General features: G+C 42.0%; 2 protein-coding genes across 4 annotated transcripts; both read left to right on the top strand.

The window, feature by feature from the left end:
- Positions 1 to 1,004: 1,004 nt before the first annotated feature.
- pias4a (protein inhibitor of activated STAT, 4a) lies at positions 1,005 to 8,662 on the top strand. 3 transcript variants are annotated; one of them, XM_086089926.1, is made up of 11 exons: positions 1,005 to 1,134; positions 2,941 to 3,322; positions 3,461 to 3,545; positions 3,636 to 3,677; positions 3,757 to 3,847; positions 4,050 to 4,178; positions 4,277 to 4,382; positions 4,469 to 4,542; positions 5,374 to 5,534; positions 5,742 to 5,893; positions 6,476 to 8,662. In XM_086089926.1, the coding sequence occupies exons 1-11, from the start codon at positions 1,108 to 1,110 to the stop codon at positions 6,745 to 6,747; spliced, it is 1,521 nt and encodes a 506-aa protein (XP_085946052.1). In that variant the 5' UTR covers positions 1,005 to 1,107; the 3' UTR covers positions 6,748 to 8,662. The 3 variants fall into 3 exon arrangements, with proteins under 3 accessions (XP_085946052.1, XP_085946051.1, XP_085946053.1); XM_086089925.1 differs by lacking the exon at positions 1,005 to 1,134 and adding an exon at positions 1,174 to 1,424; XM_086089927.1 differs by lacking the exon at positions 1,005 to 1,134 and adding an exon at positions 1,988 to 2,150.
- A 1,218-nt stretch (positions 8,663 to 9,880) lies between these two features.
- map2k2a (mitogen-activated protein kinase kinase 2a) lies at positions 9,881 to 19,913 on the top strand. The gene is made up of 11 exons (XM_086089357.1): positions 9,881 to 10,735; positions 12,092 to 12,302; positions 13,313 to 13,459; positions 13,534 to 13,611; positions 13,733 to 13,784; positions 14,844 to 14,968; positions 16,759 to 16,972; positions 17,060 to 17,124; positions 17,209 to 17,270; positions 18,124 to 18,169; positions 18,251 to 19,913. The coding sequence occupies exons 1-11, from the start codon at positions 10,647 to 10,649 to the stop codon at positions 18,359 to 18,361; spliced, it is 1,200 nt and encodes a 399-aa protein (XP_085945483.1). The 5' UTR covers positions 9,881 to 10,646; the 3' UTR covers positions 18,362 to 19,913.
- The last annotated feature ends 283 nt before the right edge of the window (positions 19,914 to 20,196 follow it).

The raw sequence follows: 20,196 nt of genomic DNA, 5'->3' as shown, positions 1-20,196 counted from the left end.
AATGGATTGTACATATCTGAGTTTGGCCTGCATTCATTACTGCATTACCCCTGGTAAGCGCACAATTTACTGTACCAGTTTAACCTGAGTCATGAATTGGACCATGCCCTCTTCTGTCTCAAATGAGGAACATGAAGTGTACTTCAACTTTAGGCAAGCTTGCCCGTCATCCATAGTCATGGTTGTAATTATTGCACATCTGCATTACTGTTTATGGTCAATATCATTCATAAACATTGCAAACAACAGAGAAGAAATTAAATCCATGAAACTGGATGATAAATGAGACAAAGCACTTGATCATGCTCTCGTGTCAATGACACACCTTTGAAAGAAGAGCGTTGCTTTTATTGACGTATTGGAACGTGGAGTGGAGGCAAAACAAAGCACAGGATGTCCTGGCATGGTATTGCTATTCCATCAATTGATGAGCGGCACGAGAGGGGCTATCTTTGCAACGTGCTGTTTAAAAACCAGGAATGGATCTTCAGGGAATGGGAATGGATTAAAAACGTGATATTCTAAAATAATCATTTTTTTGTAATAAACATGACGGAGCTTGAAATGAGAGTTTAGGCACGGCGTGGCACTTGTTAGCATTGATGAGTGAACGCTACATTGTTGATTCCGTGTTTTGTCTTTATATTTTGGCTGCATCGTAGACAAAGCACCAAGTCCACATTTCCACAGCCCGGAGTGGAATTTTTAGCACGGAAGGGATCCCATCGCTCCATGCGACCTCATCCACTTGACATCCCGCGCTTTACATCCACGACGGATTGAAAGTCAATTTATCGTCCGCTTTGGCCAAACCGCGACATTATAAACCCGTATAACCTTGAATATTGGAATATTTTCACGGGTCGCGTCACGAGTGGACACCTGGGCCTAATTTGGAAAGGAGACCCGTCTCTTAGTATTTAAAAAAAAAGTTACACTGTAACTTTAAAAGACACTGGCCCCGCCCATTTAGACAGGAGCGCTCCGGGTTCCCGTGATTACCACTCTGCGATTGGCTGAAAGCAACTGTCAGTCAAAGCAAGCTGAGTGCCCCATTGGTGAAAGACTAGCAGTCGGCTGGGACTCTCGCGGTACTGCTGCGTGAAGATGGCGGCCGAACTGGTGGAAGCGATGGCAAGTAGACCCTCATTCGCTTTGCTTTCATAGGAAGCCGGCACGGGCGTGTGTCGTACACCGTCGCGGACGGCGACACCCTCGTCGGCTTTGTGCGAAAAAAGACTTTAGAGCGCGTACTGTCACGTATGTGGCGTAATAAGAGTCGCGGAGAAAGCGGCTAGCCTCTTTTGCTAACGTAGCTTTATACCCAGTTAACTTAGCAAGTACGGAGGGGTTAGCTTCCTAGCATCACGCTGGCTCCGAAGAAGACGCCGAAAATGAATGATGGGCATCACAACGCACTTGAGGTGTCTGTGCTATCTGACTTCCATGCGTTTCGAGTCGAATTTCAACTCATTCGATCTCTTGTGTTACGCGCTTAGTTTGTTAAGCTGTGCACCTGTCAAAACGTCCGCTTGCCATGATTGAGCATCGAAAAAGCAGTTTTCCCAGCAGAGCTAGCCGGCTAGCAGCGCAGCTTATATGGATAATGTTTAAATGGGTACGCATTGAAATGGAACAAACGCGGTGTTCCTTTCTCGTCAAATAGAACAACCGAACTGTTACTTGTGGTTTGTTAATTGTCAATATTTTGACGTTGTTTACATGCTACTTTCGCGTTAGCACCTCCGATGCTAGAGTCTTAGATGTAAACACCCCTTTTATGATGTTAAATAAGAAATATATGAAGTCACATCATAACAACGCGACGTTAGCAAAGCTTTTCTTATAACGCCACAGGCAACGTAAGTAACATTGCAATGTGGATATGAACGCTTTTCAATGGCTTGTGTGTGCTCTGAGTGTACGTGAAGTTCTAGTCGTCAAAAAGAGTACGTTGCAGTGCTTTGTTACCTATAGGAATTTCATCAATTCTGTCATGGCTATACAGTTGTTCTCTCGTGTTGAAAACGTGCACTTTGTGTTATGATGTGGATATTTTGCCGCCTAGCGCTATTTTGGAAAGAATCACTCAATAACCACAAGTACAAATTATGCGCCAGTGAATGTGTACTACTAACTCGTGGCATGAGGTAAGGCGGTGAAAGTGCAAAACTGTAATACAAGATTTAAGCATTAATAATATTTCTCTTTTTGGCGGTGATGTAAAATAAGGCAAGAAAAAGTTAAATGCAGCAGTTTCAAGTACTAGGACTACAGCTATAAAATATTTTTTGTATAGGCATTATTAAACAATACTAATACAAATTGTGCATACAAGGTGCAGGTGGTGTTTTTTTCCACAACCTTCCCACTTACACAGTAGCAACTGTGACTTTGAAAGTGTGTGGCATTAAAAGACGGGTCCTGAACTTGAGTGACGTGTGCGTCGGCGAATGAAAGTAGTTGGCTGTTAAGAGAAAGTGCACCGTCGGCTGCGTTAAAAGATTATGCACTTTTTTTATTCTTTGTCATAAAGGATTTCAATTGATCATTTCAGCCCTAATTTCAAGGCAGTTTGTGTTGGTTACCTTTGAGACCATCATTTTTTAGTACCAAGCTTTCATACTATTGGCGGTACTGGTGCCAAAATGCCTCAGAAGATGTTAAAGGCTGACATGAACAATTAGCAACCAAAAATATGATACTGACATCCATTCCTGACAGGTGTCTGCCCTCAATGCTTTTGGTGAATATTTGAAATTGTTAGTTAAATGGTACAAATGGTGTTTTCCTCATTTTGAGTGTCTTCTGAATTGATGGTTAGATCAGTCATTTCGCACACCCAAATGCAGTCTTTTACCAAATTTGAATACAATCTCAAGGAAGTCATATTTTAATCAGTCGTGTAATCTATCTCCTTGTGTTTTGTTCTCAATCCAGAACATGGTCAAAAGTTTCCGGGTTTCCGACCTGCAGACGCTGCTGGCCTCCATGGGCCGCAGTAAGAGCGGCTTAAAGCAGGACCTGGTGGGCCGGGCGCTGAGGCTGGTCCAGACAGAATACAGCCCCGAGCTGCTCAAGAATGTGCGGCAGCTCTATGAGTCGCGCTTCCCAAGAACATCCGGCTGGCTTGCGGCGCGGCGCCCGGAGAGCATCCCGGTTTCCTACTCGTCCCTCAGCTCAGCCCCGTCTGCCACCTCTCAGGGCGTTGAATACCTCAACGGAATCTCCAAACCAATAGCCACCCCGGCGCCGGAGGTCAAACTGGTGCCACTGCCCTTCTATCAGACTTTGGAGACACTGCTGCCACCTACAGAGCTCAGTGAGTATGCGCTTGATCGGGTAAAGATATAGTGAACCCGCAGCATTCTCAGGGGTGAGGGACCGGATAGGGTTGGCAGGGCTACTGTTTGTGGTGATACAATATAATAAATGATTGGTGTTTGATTTCTTTTAACAGTTGCCCAGAATAACGAGACATTGCAAGACAGTCAGTGCATATTTGAGTTAACACCAAGTCAAGCAGACCAAATCAGAAACGCAAGGTAGGAATGTGGAGCGTTTCCCAACTACGTCTTTTTGCAAATGTGTCTTCTTCAGCCAGCGCTATAACTTGTGATCTTTGATTATTGCAGTGAAATTCGGCCGAGAATTAAATCAATCCAGGTGGTTCTTAGGTAAGAATCAACTGCCACGAAATAATTGTCATTCTGCAAATTTTGTTTCATCATGATGGCAATCTTTTCTGTGTTGCAGAATATGTTACACAGACTCAATTGGGGTTCAGGAGGACCAATATCCTCCCAACATCGCTGTCAAAGTCAACCAGACCTACTGTCATGTCCCAGTAAGTTACAGTATAATGTACTACAGAAACATGACCGGCTTGTTAAAAACACTTTTCCGGCCTTAGTGTAAGGCAGGTCTCAATATTGCACATATTTCTTGGCCAACTTCTGATTTGAATGAAGTACCCTGAAGGAATCCAGGCAGTAATTTCCAGAAAGTTTCTCCAACAATGTAGTCATTGATTGTCATTTGTTCTTCAGGGCTCTTACCCATCTAACAAGCCTGGCGTGGAACCTCGCCGTCCTTGTCGCCCTGTAGACATTACTCCTAGTTTGCATCTTTCCACCGTCACCAACAGAGTCACAGTCACCTGGGGCAACTTCGGCAAGGTCGACGTCTATGCACAGCGCCACACCCTGTTCACGAAAAATGATGTTCTACTGTTAATTGCCATGTACTCATGACTTTTGAATGTGTGTGCTTTCAGCGTTACTCTGTGGCAGTGTATTTAGTGAGGATGTTCACCGCGTCGGACCTCTTCAACCAGCTTAAACTCTGCTCTGTGGAGAGTGCAGAGCGTTGTCGTGAGCGCAGTGAGTGTTCATCTTTTACTCTTCTATTGAAGAGCTTTTTTGCCCAAATTGTTTGTCATAATGCTTTTTCCTGTATTTATATGTAGTTCAAGACAAGCTACGTTTTGACCCAGAGAGTGAGATTGCCACTACAGGCCTCAGGGTTTCTCTTATTTGTCCAGTGAGTATTTGTTGTTTACTTAAAGGAGATATTCTATTGAACATTGTCTTTTTTTGTTGTTGTTGTTGTTTTTTTTGCAAAACATTATTGGGTTTCCTTCGTACATGGCTGGGCAGGTAATCAAGCACACACTTGCTGTGTGTGTGCAGGTTTCTGACGTTGTGAAAGTAACCTAAATGCACCACGTTAACTGTGTTGCAAGTATGTGCTGTATATGTTATGTGAGCGTGCTTTAACCAATTTCCGCCTAAAGTGCCTGGCAAAACATGTCTCTAAAACCTATGGATGAATGTAGAAACAGCCCCGGAACCTGAAGCTTTTCTGGAAATTCAACAATACTGTAAATACTTACTAAATAATTGATATTTCAGGCCCTGTAGCAGAAACATAATTCCAAAAACATTTGAGAACTTACACCTTTGGCAGCTACTTTCACACGAACCTGACTTTTATTATAAAAAATACCTTATATATATATATATATATATATATATATATATATATATATATATATATATATATATATATATATATATATATATTTTTTTTTTTTAACTCTGCAATGCTGTGACAGCTTGAAAAAAAATGCTATGAGGCCCACGTCATCCTATTGTGCATATTCAAATGCATTTCATCGGCTAAGAAACCAAGAATTGGTCAAAACACAACAAAATGACATCCGCTCTCCCAGGTTTAAAGGGAGAAGAGCGCAGGTGCGCTCCCGGCCTTAATGGTAGAAGCGCGGCCACACGCTCCCGGCCTAAATGGGGTAAAACACTGTTCAGAGCATCCCCACTTAAAAAATACTTGCATACTTCCTTTTCTCCTCAGCTGGTGAAGATGCGCATTGGTGTGCCATGTCGAGTTCTAACCTGCGCCCATCTACAGTGCTTCGACGCAGTCTTCTTTCTGCAGATGAATGAGAAGAAGCCCACATGGACCTGCCCCGTGTGTGATAAGCCGGCGCCCTTTGAGCTGCTCACTATTGACGGGTAAGCTTGTCCCCAATCAAAACACCCTGCAACTCTGAAGTATTGGAAATGGAAATTAATTAATTTGGAAATGTCCACCATATCATCAGACACCTGTTCCACTTGTGTTGGGGGTTGTCTTTATGTTAGAATGATGTGGTTGCATAGCATTGCATCTATTTTAGCAATGTTCGCTTATGACCGTGTTTGCGTGCGTGCCTTTGTCAGGTTGTTGTCTGAGATCTTAAAAGAGACGAGTGAGGAAATCGAGGAGATTGAGTACCTAACAGATGGCTCCTGGCAACCAATCAACGACGACAAGGAGAAGGAAAAGGAAAGAGAACGCAGTGACACGCCAGAGTACTCGATGGTCGATATGTGTACGTAAAAAAACACTCGTTCTATATTCCCATTTTGCACAAAGTTCCACAGAATGCACAGCAGGCGACACCTGGTTGGTTTTCATGCAAAATCCTTTCAGGCTGCCTTTCCATCAAATTGACAGATCAGACGTGTTTCGGGGGGAAAAAATCACAGAAATACGACATTGTTTTGGCTGTCGTTGTAGCTTTTCACATTCAGATCATTAAAAGCTGGATATTAATAATCGGGCTTATTTTAAGCCTAATTGCTCCCTTCTGAAAAGTAAGCAAAAGACTCACATGGTGTGTACGATGTGTAAAGCAGAGAATGGCCATGGCCATGGAACACCGAGCCATGGACTCAAATGTTAGCCACTTAGTTTGGGTATTTCCACCCATAATGTGTGGGCAGGCCCTCCAGAGACCCAATTTAATGTATACAAGACATTAAAAAGTAAATTTTCGATCATATGTCCCTTAAAACGTATGACGGTGAGCTGGGGGGAAAAGCCATATTTCTGAATCCTAAGCATTCTGGGAAATGGGAATGTGAAATATCTGTGATTGTCAGTCAGCCATTTTCCCAAACTCTATGTCCAGGCGTTCCCGAGACAAACGGCCACTCACCAGCCCACAGCAGCACCAGCCTGTCGGGCAAATCCGGAGGGGCCTCAACGGCGGGCGGTGTTGTCGGCGGAGGGCCCCCTGTGCCGCCCGGAGGTGTGGTGGTGGATCTGACTCTTGACTCGTCCTCTGAGGAGGAAGGGGGCGGCGGCGGTGGTGACAGCGAGGACACTGACGATAGCGCGGACAGCCCCGCCCCCAAGAGGGGCCGATACAACTACGACAAGGACTTAGTCACCGCATACTGACCCCCGCAGCTACTCTTCAACCCCCCTCGCGCCCTCTCATGGACGTGACAAAGGGGGGGTAGGGGGCTGAAAGCACGGAGAATGGAACAGTAATACGCTAGACTGCCCCCCTACCCCCCCCCCCCCCCCAAAAAAAAAAAATCTGAAAATGTCACAGCCTTTTAGCAATTCCACACACAGATAAAGAACCTTCAGTTTAGCGTCATTAGGGTTGTATCTCACTGAGCGGCAAAGGCACCTGTGGGTGTGCGCACATAGCGAATGTTTTTTTTCTTCTTCAGGTTCGATCAAGGTCGCAAGTCGGCGAAAAGACGTAAATCAGACATAATGGTAGCAAACCATTTTTCTTGTCTGTAAGAAATGTTAATCATATTAAACATTTCTTAGAAAGGCTTCACGATCACAATCTTGAACGAGCCCTTACAACAACAATAAAAAACATTCCCTATATGTGCGAACACCCTCACAAGCTTTAGCTTCTCAGTGAGATACAGACTTTAGGATTCTCGTTTGTACTCGACTCAACCACTGGAAGCCAACCACTTTAGGCTGACCTTCATCCTGCAGCGAATATTTGTACTGTACTTTCCTCAGTGAGCGAAATTCATTGGATTACCCTCTCCCCATCAATTACAATATTTTCTTGACCGACTACATCTTCTTTTCTGTTTGACCAGGAACAAAAAGCTCTTCACGTCACCGTGTGTCTGATTTTTTTGGGCACAATTGAGCTGTTTGTGAAAGGTTAAAAAAAGAAACGAATGGCAAAAGAATAATCCAAACGTGATGCAAACCTCTCCTACGGCATGCTTTTTTTGTTTAAAGGTTTTGATCCATTTTAGTTTTCAAAGTATAGGACATCACTGGCGTGGTTGTGTGATGCTTTACATTTCCTTTATTTACCATGCCCATTTTAATTTAAAAATATATATAATAAAAATAAAAAAAACTACCTCAGTCATTACACACTCAGCAGTCTGACAGAACGAGCAATTGAAAGACTTTCTGATGCCCATTTTACACTGGAGAATTGTTCCCCCCCCCCCCTTTTCTGTATTTAATTTCATTATTCTATGCAGTTCATCTTGAGGGGCATCAGTGCTGTCATTTGTCATCCATTTCGAGAGCCCCTACCATAGAACGGTTCAAGTACGACAGCTGTTGGCTGTACAGTTAGCAAAAGAGAAGCCGCTTTGCTCTGCTTGTTCCCCTTTATCCGGAAGTATCTAAATTATTCACAAATGCTGTTATCCTCCCTTTCCCTGCATTTATGTCTTTGCATCATTCAGTTATTGAATCTTGTGGACGGTTTGGACGTTGAGCTGTCTTGCTTCGTAGGCCTTTGCTGTTTTCAAGTAGGTTTAAAACATACCAGTAAATACAAGCAACATCCCCGTCTACCCATCATCCTCCAGTTAAGTTTAAGATTTTTTAGTTTGGGACCCGGAGCCGTTTGCACACCTTTTGTTTATGACTTTAAAGCCATTGTGTATAGAGAGTATCCATCCAAACGTACCACAGCACAAGGACCAGGAAATTGTGAACGTCTGTCTCTTGTTGCGCTTAAAACGGGAATCACATTGATGCTCAGCTTGGATTTTGGTTGTACGATGAGTTAAATCTGGTCTTCCAACTTGTTTTCTCACCCTCTGTCAGCTGTCGCTCAGCTGCAGGTTTGCTTCTATGGAACTGAGCCAGATGGGATTTTTTGTGATTTTTTTTTTTTTTTTGGTGAGGGTGAGCGTGGGGGGCCGAGTGTATTGCTCTGACTACAGTATGTTGTGGCATCTCTAATGATAAATTGCATAAGGTAGCATGGACAGATGCTTACAATCCATGATGTAAATGTTTTTGTTTTGTTGTTGGTTTTTTATATGTTCATATTAAAAGTCAATAAAATTTAAATAATATTTTATTAAGCCTCGAATTGCTTCCAGTTGTTCCAACAAACAAAACCAGAAGGGAAGGAGCAAGGTTGGTTACCTGATGGAGGACTTAAAGGGTGTGTGGTTCAATTCCCGATGCTCAGCCTTGAGGAATGCGATTGTACAGTTGAACGATGATCAAATTCTAACGGCTGTTATTGATGTATGGAATTAAAGTCAAGTTCTTTAAAACTTGTATATGTCGCCACTTTTTGTTGTTGTGGTCCAGACAAGTTAGAAAGGGTAGTTTAATATGTCTAGTGTGATATGTATTGTTTTTTTGTATGAAGATGCCCCTCCACCCCAACAATATTTTTGTTAAACTACAAAGAAACTATATATATATATATATATATTTTTTTTTAAAGCTCCCAAAACCTTGATTGGTGTGATCAAAACTTCAAGAATACCTAATGTAACAAGAATGGTAGAATATTAGTATAAACATTTAGAGAAGCTGTAATGTAATCTAACTAAAGGAAAAAGCTACAATGTTGAGAGAAAAAATAGTCAATGATATTAAAAATATTTAGTTATGACCTTACTCCTGTGTTAGCATAGATTAGTGATAAAGTGGTTCTCAAACTGGGGCCCCTCGCCCTTGGTTCCTACAACCTAACGTGGGGTTACGCAACAAAAATGTACAATAAATCATGTCACATTTTGTACTTATGGGAGCCGATGCACCAACAAAACAACCATACAGTGATGCCTTAGGGTATAAGTGACGCGATGTGAATTTTTCAAGACAAGCCGTCATTTGGCTAAACTCAACCCATCAAACTTCACAAGCCAGTTTGGCAGGTAGTGAACAATTGCTCTGGGGAAAAAAAGCGGCTTATGCTGTTTAATACAACTCCTAGTTGAAGTTTACTGTCAAACTAAAACAAAAAAAACAATTTCTGTGTATGAGTAAACGACCACACAACTTGGCCTTATAGTCTGCTAGCTTATACAAAAACATGATGGCCTATGCATCTGTATGTTTTTATAAAGTACCATATTTTACTGATACTATCCTTATTAAAACACATTACAATGTTTAGTATGTTTCCATTCATTTCAACGGGGAGCATTATTGAGATACGAGTTTTTTTAAGTTACGAGCGTGTACTGAAATAAACTAGTATCTCGAGGCACCGCTGTAGCGTCGAAGCCTTCAGTTCCCTCATGTGACCATTAGGCGGCAGCAATGAGCACATGCCACTGACTTGCTAATAAACTGGCAAGAAAGCAAGGAGCGTCATCCGGATATCATATGATTAGTTAAAACGGTCGATTCCAATATTTCGTTTGAATCGTGATTTTTTTCCCCCCACCCCCTCTCTCTTGAATACTTTTTAGTTTGGATCCGGTACTCTCGCAGAAGTGACGGGCTTTCCCTGCGGGTGTCACTCAGGTCTTCTGCTTCCTGTATCGACAGACCCCCACCACTACCACCAGTCACAGCCGAAAGGCCTGCCGCCCTGCTACCCGGCTACAGAGCCCCCCCCACAACCCGGTTGTAACTTTGCGGAGGGACGCCAGACGACCGGTGCTGCCGTCGGTTAAACGGGGGGGAGGGGGGAAACGTGGCGGGCCGCTGAGTCTCGCGGCTTCCTTTTTCCGGTAGCACTAGCTAGGTGGCTGATGACTAGCAGCAGGTAGATATCCCCGATTAGAAGCGCCCAAAAATAGCAATGCGCTCACCTCAAATACTATAAACATCTTGAAAGGACCCGTTCATTAGAAATGCCTCGGTATGTTACGTCTTAGCCAAACATTGGAGTGACACGGTTCGTCAAAGTGTCATATTTTCGCTGACGTTAGCCAGCTAAGTCGTTAGCCATTCTAGACGTGATCCTGTTGCTCGCTAGCCAACGAGGGAAAGGGCCACAACTCCTCGGCTCGGCGCAGTTTAGTGCGTTTTTGTGGACAATATTTGAGCTTTATAACAGTTCCCCCCCCCCCCCCCCCCCCCAACCCTTATCTGACATGCCCGCCAAAAAAAGACCGGGTCCGTTGAATATAACGCCCATTGGAGAAGGGCAGCCCACCTCAAACACCACTGATGCTGCATCTGAGTGAGTACCATGACAATTATTCCAAAATATTTTCTACTGTGTGGATCTTTACGTAGCGGGCAGCACTGTGCGATAGTGGCTGGCACGTCTGCCTCGCAGTTCTGTGGTTCGAATCTCGGCTCCGGCCTTGCTGTGTAGGAGTTTGCATGCTTTCTCCGGGTACTGCGGTTTCCTCCCACATTCCAAAAACCTGCATATTATACTAGGTTCATTTAACGCTCGAATTGGGTTGTCAACTGATTTTTTTCATGAGGCAAAATCCTCAAACTTTTTATACCAAGTCCACTTATCAGGTATCAGCAATATTTAGCTCTTCATCATGATCAGCATTAAAGTGCAGTAATTGTTATAGGGCCCGACTGATTAAACGGCTCGCCGACTATAGCTCTTTAAACATCGGCCAAACGAAATGCCAATTGTTTTTACATGTATGTACAACACCATAATCCAATTACAGCAGTTGTACACAAGTAACACAGGTCTTATTATTTCTTATGCAGAATTGTACATTATAACCATATCCTTAAAAAAATTATAATGAAATGTGTTGAAAAGGTCATTCTATGACCTGTCATTCAAAACAAACTAAATCGTAATTTTTTGTTGCAAGGAAATTAACCTGTATGTCAAACTTTTACGCAACCTAAAGTCACGGTTTGTTTAAAAAATTAAATAAAAACAGAGCAACATAAATCAAGCACAAATGGGTTAAATATAACACACATCTAACTACTGGAAACAGAAACACACTTGTGACAACAAGGATTTGAATTATAAGCAATCATTAAAATGACATAGATGCATATAACATTACATCACTATTTAATCAACATTTAAAAACATGACTACAGTGTCCATCTTGTTATTTTCTTTGATATGTTTAATTGCTCACATTATGGGCACAAACTCTTACTCATATTAAACATTACTTGTTGAGACTCACGGCCAGGACAAATTCCCCTCTTACATTGCACTGAAAAGTGTGTCTACTCTGATAAAATGTCTATACTGTCAAGTATCAACTCATTTTAAGACAACCAACCATATGTTTGTTAAAATCTGGTGGGCCACTTAAAATCCGATGACAGGCTGAATTCAGATTGAAGGCTTTGTGTGTGGCATATGTGCTTGAAAAGGTCGATATAATCTTGTGACCAATAAGCGATTCAGAAAATGGATGGATGTTTTGATGTGCCCTCTGATTGGCTGGCGACCAGTCCAAAGTGGACTACGCTTCTCACCTAGAGTCCGCTTGGATAGGGTCCAGCTCTGTTGTGACTTTAATGCAGACAAGCGCTACGGAAAATGGATAACCGTGAAGCTTTACATAACGGTACCTTACCATTTCCCTTACAGAGCAAACCTCGAGGCCTTACAAAAGAAACTGGGAGAGCTGGACCTAGATGAGCAACAGAAAATGCGACTGGAAGCCTTCCTCACCCAGAAAGCGCAAGTCGGGGAGCTCAAGGACGAGGACTTTGAACCAATTTGCGAGTTGGGTGCCGGGAACGGAGGGGTGGTCAACAAGGTCCGCCACAAGCCCTCGGGTCTGGTCATGGCTCGCAAGGTGAGGATGAGTGAGCGTGGACATTTTGTATTGCAGGTGAACAGCGGACCTTTCTCAGTCCAGAACAGAATTTCCACTCAGTAGTAGTCCTGATGGTCGCAGAAAACAGTAGTAAAATACATTAAAGCCCACTCTGATTTGCGATGTAATGTTCACAAACTCGCCTTGCCGTTAAAAGATTGACGATATGTGTCACCGAGTCAAAAATGTGATAATATGTCTTCATGGGAAAGTAGTCATTGTTGATTGTGAAACTCTAATTCATTTCTGTCTGAGTGACTGTTTGATATTATTGAGTGTTTATAGACTGCATCACAAATGATTACCTTTAATAAAATGACAAAAAATTTCCACTGCAATGTTAATAAATAGGATAAAAGTTAGCCTCGCTCCTTCGATTGCTTTTTCTACTACTGTTGTACTACTAATTCTATGTATTTTCCAGCAGTCTGAATGAATTGAATTGAGAATAATAACATGATTATTAGGTTATTGATTCATCAGTGAAACATTTGTAGATTTTCATTGTGCGGTTCTTTCATGTGGGATATTTGAAGTAGCGCTTTGCAGATTTTATGTATGTGAATGCAACCAGTAGGGGGCGCATTTTGACTTAGTTGTTTGCCTCAATAGTCTCATTAGTCTGCTTCTTAAAAATGCTGAGTTTGCGTGGCCGTACCTATCCATGCCCATGTTTCTGGATTAGGTGTTCACTTGTATGTTTTTCAACATGTATGAGCAGGTTGGAGGGAATTTCTGTTGTTTTGGTTGTGTTTAAATGTACAGGTGGGTGTGTTTGCATGTTAGTTGTGGAAGATTTCTTCAGTATCTTTTTTTTTTATCAGTATCAGGAATAGACAGACCAAAAAGCTTTTATTCTGATTGTATGATGCAGATACAAAGAAATTGGGCAGTCGCCATGGGCCAGACCCCCAACCCCCCACCCACCCCCTTGACATAGCCCACCATCCTGCTTATTATTACATTAACCTGCTTCGTCTCTGTCTCAGTTGATCCACCTGGAAATCAAGCCGGCCATCAGGAACCAGATCATCAGAGAGCTTCAAGTCCTGCACAAGTGCAACTCCCCGTACATCGTGGGCTTCTACGGCGCCTTCTACAGCGACGGCGAGATCAGCATTTGTATGGAGCACATGGTGGGATGCCTTTACATACGGTTAATGTTTGGTAAGACTTTTTTTCTGGATATTTACATGTCTTGTCTCTCTAGGATGGTGGATCTTTGGATCAGGTCCTGAAGGAAGCCAGAAGAATTCCAGAGGAAGTCTTGGGCAAAGTTAGCATAGCTGTATGTATTATTAGCATTTACATATTATTCAAATTGACCACAGGGTTAATGACGGATGGGTTTGACAAACAGACATGTTGTTTATAACAGCTGTTTATGTCTGTGCGTTGCTGTTCACTAGGTGTTGAGAGGTTTGGCCTACCTGAGGGAGAAGCACCAGATCATGCACAGAGGTAAAAAAAAAAAAAAAAGGATTCCTAGAGGAACATTTTGGAACTGGCCCAAGTTTACGCACACAAAGTGGATTCACTCACCTTAATTGTGACGATATACACGGGCATTAACTTGTCTTTTTTGCAATGGTGTATTGTCAGCTTTATATAAAGTGCGCAGACTTGCCTCAGGGTGAGCGGTACTCCGGGACAGAGTTGTTTGTGAGCTCAGGCGGTAATTACCGCCTCTCAAATGTGATTATGAGCAACCTCGCCCTGTGTACCCTTCCCTCGCTCACTCCCGCCATGGCTTTTTTTCCCCTTTTGTTCTCTCGCTTCTTCATGCCATCGCTTTGTCACTCACTCCTTGACCTTGGTTGCTGGAAGACAGTCACACACACCTCAAAGGACACATTTCAGGGACGCACGATACATTGCCATACTTCCTTCAAAATGCAAATACACATGTGTGCATATTGTTGTTATATCACATTCTGTATAACAAGCACACAGTGTGAAGTTTACCACCTGACGCTCACGCACGTCTCCTGCCCAGTTGTGTTGAACGCAACTGTTGCAGTCTAACAAGTATTTTGCACGTCACACAGTCTGCTTGTGTGACTGTGGGTGGCTGTGTTGCTGTGTGAAATCACATAGTTATGGCCATGCAGCTAATGCAGATTCCAACAAACATGCCTGGCGACTTATCAAAATGACAATTGCTTTCAACACATATGAGCAGTGAGTCTTACATTTTCAACCTTACACCCTACCTTTCACACAGGACATCAACCTAGTGAAAGACCGCTTTTTAAGGCATATTTCTCGAGTCAATTTGGGTTTAGTTGAATTGTTTGACAATTTCGCCTCCATGTATTTGCACCCATGTTAGATCGTCATTATTCGCACCTGTACTGTTTGCAGTCGAATGTAAGCTAAATCAAAGTCAGAAATACGCAGCTTTTTTGAAGTAGTGGAATCATTTGTAATAAGTTCCTCCCCTGAACCAAAACAAGAACTGAAGGTATTCTCTGTCTTGTTTTGTCCGTGCCTCTACCCCACCCCTCGCCTGGCACGTAGATGTGAAGCCCTCCAACATTCTGGTCAACTCTCGCGGGGAGATCAAGCTGTGTGACTTCGGAGTGAGCGGCCAGCTCATAGATTCCATGGCCAACTCCTTTGTTGGAACGCGTTCCTACATGTCGGTGAGTCAGCTCTGCGCCCCCACCCCGTTTCCTCTGGCCCCATCCCCACTTTCCTTCCCTTTTCTTTTCTCACATGGAGTGGCGCCGCCCTCTACCTTCTTTCTCACTCCCCTGCCAAGAGGCCAGGGCCATGCCCAGGAGAGCGTTCTTTGGCGCATTTGACGGCAACTGTTTTCTCGTTCTCCCTCGCTGTTCTTTCTCATCCCGTGGACACCTGGTCTATGCAAACCTCCTCCTACCCATCAGCATAATCGAGCAACCATTAAATCTGAACACTCTTCTGTATATCATGTCTCTCCCACCTTGGAGTGCAGAATGCATTTTTCCAACATGTACTGGCAACAAGTGGTAGTGTAATGCCTAACAGAATGTCGATTTGGACCAAGAAAGCATTTCTACCACGGCAAAGAAAAGATAAAAACGACACGTGGACTTCTGTCGTTTTGAAAATCACACTTTAATATAACAAACAAAAACAATTACAGGTGCACTCACATTAGGCCCAAGCATCTTAATTATATATCAAGTCTATGCACACAGTACTGTATATAGATACTTTTATTGTATGAGATGTACACAAATAAGGAATAATAATATCCATTAGACACCAGTAATGTTGAAACTTGTACTGATGTTTGACTTTTTTATTTTCTTGGCCTTCTGGGAAAATCTGGAAAGTTAACGTCTTAGTAGTTCTCATGTACTATTTGCAAAGTCCATGAAAGCAAATATCTAACCTACTATAACAAATGATGTTCAAAACAATTCCTATCACCTCAGGCATTTGGAATTGGAAGAGGTACGAGAGATCGTGGCAGACTAGATGTTATGTCATAGAGAGGAGACGAAATGCTGAACGCTTGAGAAATTCTTGGCCTTACTACTTAGGCTGGAATTTTCCATTAGCATTTTCAGTAAAACACACTGACCGAACCAGCCACTACATTATGACCAATTGCGCCATTTTTGATACCCAAAGTGAGAAAGTTATAAAATATGCCTTTTACAAAGAGAACAATTTTGGTTGACACCATCAGACAGGGGTTGATGTGTTCATTATTGCCATTGTAGTAAATTGCATTGCATCACAGTGAGAGCTGGATATGTGTGTATATATATATATATATATATATATATATATATATATATATATATATATATATATATATGTATATATATGTATATATATGTATATATATATGTATATATATATGTATATATATATGTATATATATATGTATATATATGTATATATATATGTATATATATATGTATATATATGTGTATATATATGTATATATATATGTATATATATGTGTATATATATGTATATATATGTGTATATATATGTGTATATATATGTATATATATATGTGTATATATATGTGTATATATATGTATATATATATGTATATATATATGTATATATATATGTATATATATGTATATATATGTATATGTATATATAATTATTTTTTGTACTCGAATTGATTGTGGTCAACAGTATATTAGAAGCAGCTCTCATTATAAAGCCGTACAAATAACAACCACAATAATGAGCATACTTTTATATTAATACCTCACTGTCAATCTCAAACAAAACTGTCTATAGTAAATGAGTCCAGTTTAACATCAGCGTATATCGGTTTGTGTATCCCTGCCCCTTTATCACTATTATCCGCTTCCCATCACCCTCCCAGGCCACCTGCCAGTGACGCCTCGTGTCTCGGTCTTGGCTCTATCCTTCAGTCCCTTTGACGTATATACTGTACCATGTGTTACCTCAACAGCCGGAGAGACTGCAGGGCACCCACTACTCTGTTCAGTCGGATGTATGGAGCATGGGTCTGTCCCTGGTGGAGCTGGCGATCGGCCGCTACCCCATCCCCCCACCAGACGCCAAGGAACTGGAGGCCATCTTCGGACGGCATGTGATGGGCGGGAGCGAGGGAGAGCCTCACAGCAACGTGCAGAGGCCCAGACCACCAGGAAGGCCCGTGAGCGGTAGGAAAAATGGCTTTGTTTACATTTCTCTTCAACTGTACTTGCTTCCATAAGTGTGACTGGATTTCATGTGTATTTCTGGCACAGGACACGGGATGGACTGTCGACCTGCTATGGCCATCTTTGAACTTTTGGACTATATTGTGAATGAGGTCTGAAAAAATACTGTGCACAAACTTAGCAATTAAAAAAAAAATATTGACCTGTTTTATTTTTTATTATTATTTTCTCTGCAGCCTCCTCCTAAACTGCCACATGGCGTGTTCACTAATGACTTCCAAGACTTTGTCACAAAATGGTGAGTATTTGACCGCAACAGTGCATTTCGGTGACACACTCAGACTACATTTCCCATGATTCTTTGACACGGAAACAGGAAGTAGTTTTAATTTCGTTATGGCGAAAACATAAACGGCTGCTAGCGATTAGATGTTGAGGAGAATGTGAACATAACTGAAAGGATTTTCAATTGAAAATGATGAACTGAAAAGCTGACATCCATCCATACATAAGTTTGCTCCGATTTATAAGGCGCACAGTCGATTTTTGATACATTTAAAGGATTTTAAGTGCGCTTTATGATCTGAAAAATGCGGAACGCTTCGATGCTTATCGAGCACTACATATTATATTGTAATATAATCACACGGTACTACACTGGCATTGGGCGCAGGTGCTTCTCATGCATGACGCTGCAGTGTGGTGCGATATAAAGCGAGACGCATATATTAATTTTGTTGCTAATAAAAAAACAAGATGAGGGGTCAAAGGTGCAAAATAATGTTCATATAGCCTAAATAAATTAAAGAAATTTAATTTGTGTAATTTTAAGTGTTCAACAATACTTCAGTTTTTAATTCAGTCCCAGAGCCGGTTTTTACCGGGCTTGGTACCAATCCCTAGTAGATGGTATTCCATTAATTTCAATGGCTAAAGATGATTTGACATACAAGTGTTTCTAGTTATGTTCTGTCTTTTTTTATTTATTTTTATTTCAAGACACCTGGTGAGATTACTTGGGCCACTAATTTGAACAAGCTTTATTATTCAATAATTTGAAAACTTTTGCTATCAATTGCTTTTCTAGTAATTAAGTAGAAAAATAAGAGTGGCCTGCATTGTCATGTTTATGACCGTTTTTGTGCTTACAGCTTGATCAAAAATCCAGCTGAAAGGGCCGATCTGAAGATGCTGACTGTGAGTGGCTCAACTTACCTTGTTTTGTCTATATTCCCTCGTTTTACTAACCATCCGCGTTCCCTGTCGTTTCCCCTCCAGAGTCACATATACATCAAGCGATCCGAAGTGGAGGAAGTGAACTTTGCCGGCTGGCTGTGCAAAACCATGAACCTCAACCAGCCCAGCACCCCCACCCGCAACCCTGAGTGAAGACCGCCCGCCCCTCCCTCCTGGAGCACTGCCGTCGTCACACCGCTGGGTCTTGCTTGCATATTCACATACATTCTCTTGTACATTCACACACACACATATACACACACACTGACACTTTTTCTCATGTTGTCTTTGGGCTTAAAAACGGTTCTGGCTTCCTCTCATGTATTTGTTCACCAGCAGCAGCTGCAGGGCTCTCGAGTCGTCGTACTGTAAGACCGCAAGCTTCATTCACCAGGCCAGTGTCACCTTTCCACTCAGCTGCAAGGGGCAGGGCTTTAATGCTTTGATCTACGGACGCACTTGTTTTATATGAGCTTTTCTGTATGAATCATTTCTATGGCAACGGTTGATGGCTGGTGGGGATGTTTTTTGATAACAGCGAAGATTTGGACTGGAGGAACCTAAACAGCTGAAAATAGTTTGTGATCAAGATGAATGCAGCAATTTTCATTTACGCAGACCCCTTTTGTCAAACAAATGACCCGAAATGATCTGCCATATTGTAATTACATTTGTCGGGGATAGAGCGCAGGAGAGATGGGCACATTCAGTTATTTTCACTTTTTTTTTGGGGGGGGGGGGGGGGGGTTAAACGATTGATCGCTCTGAGGATCACAAACCAAAGAGGATACTCGCACTTATCAATGCCTGATCAGTACCCCTCCTTTGTGTCGGCACATTTATGAAGAACAGTATATCAGTGCACTTTGGAAGAAATTCAGTGCAGTTGCGTTGACATTGTTTCCTCATACATTTCAATCACACTCTCCTTGTAATGGGAGAGGCCAGGAATATACCGCATCTTTTAATGACGCTGAGAAATCAATGATCAAAAATGTATTCATGGGATGCTATAGCATGGTTTAATCTTTCTTATACTGTGTGTGTGTGTCTTTTTTGTTTTAATGGTGCGAATGATCAGCCGGTGTTTTGATGAGAACCCTCTGTGCTATCAATATGAATCATTTTTTGTTTGCTACAATTTTGTTTTCTTTGTTGTTGATCTGTACTTTTTTTCCCTCCCTGAGGTGTGTTTGGTTACGCTCCCCGCTGTACTGCAAAAAAATGTGTGGCACTCCAAAAGCAGGCAGCACACTTGGCCTTGCGCTTTTTGGAAAAACCTCGCACATCTTTAAAGCAAAGTTGCGGTATAATTGGACGTTAAGCTTGAAGCAAACATCTAAGTAGTGCAAAAAGGGTTCAACTGAGCATTGTAACCAGGGTCAGTGTTGGTCACATGCTGGTGGTGTTGCTAGCCTTGCTCGCGCTCTTGCATTTCTTATTTTTTCTCTACTTTTTTGGCTGCCCTCTCATACTCTTCAAACCCCTCAAACAATGTGCATTCGTTCCGAGCAAAAATTGATGCATTGTCACTTGTATGTGTACAAAATATACAAAAACCACAGGAGTACTATTTTGCAGTCTTAATATACAACTTTTTTGATTTATGTAAATGACAAGGAAAAGTCATTTATTATAATATAAAAAATGTGTTGGATATGGTTCTAATGTATAAAACGATACAATAAAACATTTGTGAATGTAAGTTCCATGATGTATGTCTGTCAATCATTGCTAATGTGTTTCCAAAGGACTCATTTAGAAATTGCATGATTAACCAGAAATGGCACCGCATAATTAGTTTTTGAGGCTATCCCCCTTCCTGTACTAATTTATTGGTTGTCAGATCTTGGCTTCGACCTTCCCATATGGAGTTTCTCCCTGTGGGTTTTGTCCTGGTTGGTTGTCCAGTTTTCACCCACATTCCAAAAACGTAATTGACTACTGTACTGTACATGTGAATGGTTGTTTATCTTTGTGTTGGGCTG

This window comes from Leptonotus elevatus, chromosome 11 (genome assembly GCF_054856555.1).
Source record: "Leptonotus elevatus isolate MCC_2025b chromosome 11, RoL_Lele_1.0, whole genome shotgun sequence".
In the NCBI taxonomy this organism is placed as follows: domain Eukaryota; kingdom Metazoa; phylum Chordata; class Actinopteri; order Syngnathiformes; family Syngnathidae; genus Leptonotus; species Leptonotus elevatus.
Note: the sequence above shows the minus strand (reverse complement) of the source record. Positions and strands in the feature narration are given on the sequence as shown.